This window comes from Gavialis gangeticus, unplaced genomic scaffold (assembly GCF_001723915.1).
Source record: "Gavialis gangeticus isolate Ggan-Ray unplaced genomic scaffold, GavGan_comp1, whole genome shotgun sequence".
Classification (NCBI taxonomy): Eukaryota; Metazoa; Chordata; order Crocodylia; family Gavialidae; genus Gavialis; species Gavialis gangeticus.
The window spans coordinates 111,992-113,503 of record NW_017728968.1 but is presented as its reverse complement, the minus strand read 5'-3'; the positions used below and the strand labels follow the sequence as shown (position 1 = coordinate 113,503).

Genomic DNA, 1,512 nt, shown 5'->3' with positions numbered 1-1,512 from the left:
GGCGCGGGGGCTGATCCAGCCCGGCTCCAAGGGGCGCGGAGCCAGGCCAGCAGGGAGGGAGCACGGCGCATCCGGGTGACTCCCTCCCTTCGGTGCCCGCTGGCGAGCGTGGGCCCAGCCCAGCCCAGCCGGCCGGGGGGCAGCGACAGGACCTGCCCGCACAAGCCGGCAGCGTGCAGGTGATCCCAAAGCCCCGGGTCCCAGCCCCTTGTCCGCTCGGTGCGCGCCAGGCCAGCTTGGCCGCTGGAGCAGGCAGGCCGGGGGCCAGGGCAGGGCTGCTCCGCGCCACCGCCCCGGCACCGGGTGCTCAGAAGTACGCAGAGCCCTCTTTCACCACGCAGTCATAGTCCTGGATCTGCGCCTTGAGGTGGGTGAGCTTCTTCTTCAGGTAGGCGCAGCGCTCCTGCTTCTCCAGGAAGGCAGGATCCTGCAGGGCCGGACGGGGCAGGACGCAGTGAGGCCTCGGGGAAGCTGGGATTCGGCTCGCCCCAGCCCCAGCCCCAGCCTGGGAGAGCTCAGCCCCATTTGGCCGGGGCTGGGCCCTAAACAGCTCATGCTCCCCGCAGAGCGGAGTGGGAGCATTGCTCCCGCACCCCTCCCCAAGCCCTGGGTGGGAAGCCAGGGCTGGTCACGCAAGGCTGCAAAGCAGAGGGGCTACAACCAGCCCCACTCCCAGAGGGGACCCTCCGAATGCAGAACAAGGCTCTCCTAGCTCAGGAGAGCATCCACACAAGGATTCCTTGAAGGAGAGCTCCTGGGTTGCTCAATCCAGATTCAATGTTGAGCGGAGAAGGGTCCCGAGACCCCGTGCAGCGTGCGCCTTCCCAGCTCAGCTCTCCCCCTTCCCGCCCCTTTGCTGGAGGTTGCAGCCAGGACTGGGGGGAACCCAGGCCCCTACTCACACTTCTCTTCTTCTTGTACTCCTTGCAGACATTGGAGACCCGGCTCTGCTCCTGCAAAGCACAAAGCAGCACGTGAGCAGGGGAGCAGTGCCCCACTGCCCAGCCACACGGAGCAGAGGGTCTGGGGCCTGGAGCCAGGAGGAACCTGCCTCCAGCTGCGACATCACAATGCAGGCAGGAAGGCTGCTCCGTTCCCTAGTAGCTGCCAGCTCGGATCTTGGATGCCAGAAAACTAAAGCACTTCCCGTTAGGCAGCAGCTGCTCTTGTGAAGGTAGCTAGCAGCCTTGGAGGGGTCAATACCACGGGGGTATTGAAGCAATGAAGGGAAGGGGTAAATTCTCCATAGATTTATCCCAAAAGTGCTGTCAGGGAACACACTGCACACCAAGTCCAGGTTAGTGGGCGCACACAGACACACGTGCATGAAAGCTGGAGTGCTGGAGCGCGCGCGCGCTCACGAGAGAGAGAGCTGGGAGTGCATTAGTGACACAAATCACCAGCCTGGCTTTGTCACCAGCCTCAAGTAGTTCCCGTTGCTCCCATGAGCCTGGGCTGCCTCCCTGAGCACATATCCAGCCTTCAGGGCCAATAATGACCGGGGGGGGGGGG

General features: G+C 64.2%; 1 protein-coding gene across 1 annotated transcript in view; it reads right to left on the bottom strand.

Moving 5' to 3' along the window:
- Positions 1–255: 255 nt before the first annotated feature.
- Positions 256–1,512, bottom strand: part of OCEL1 (occludin/ELL domain containing 1) — a 4,000-nt gene continuing 2,743 nt past the window's right edge. Inside the window, exons 4-5 of the mRNA XM_019504544.1 lie at positions 903–953; positions 256–427 (exon numbers count right to left, since the gene is read on the bottom strand). Coding sequence (XP_019360089.1) covers positions 308–427; positions 903–953 — 171 coding nt within the window. The 3' untranslated portion in view covers positions 256–307. The remainder of the gene's footprint in view (positions 428–902; positions 954–1,512) is intronic.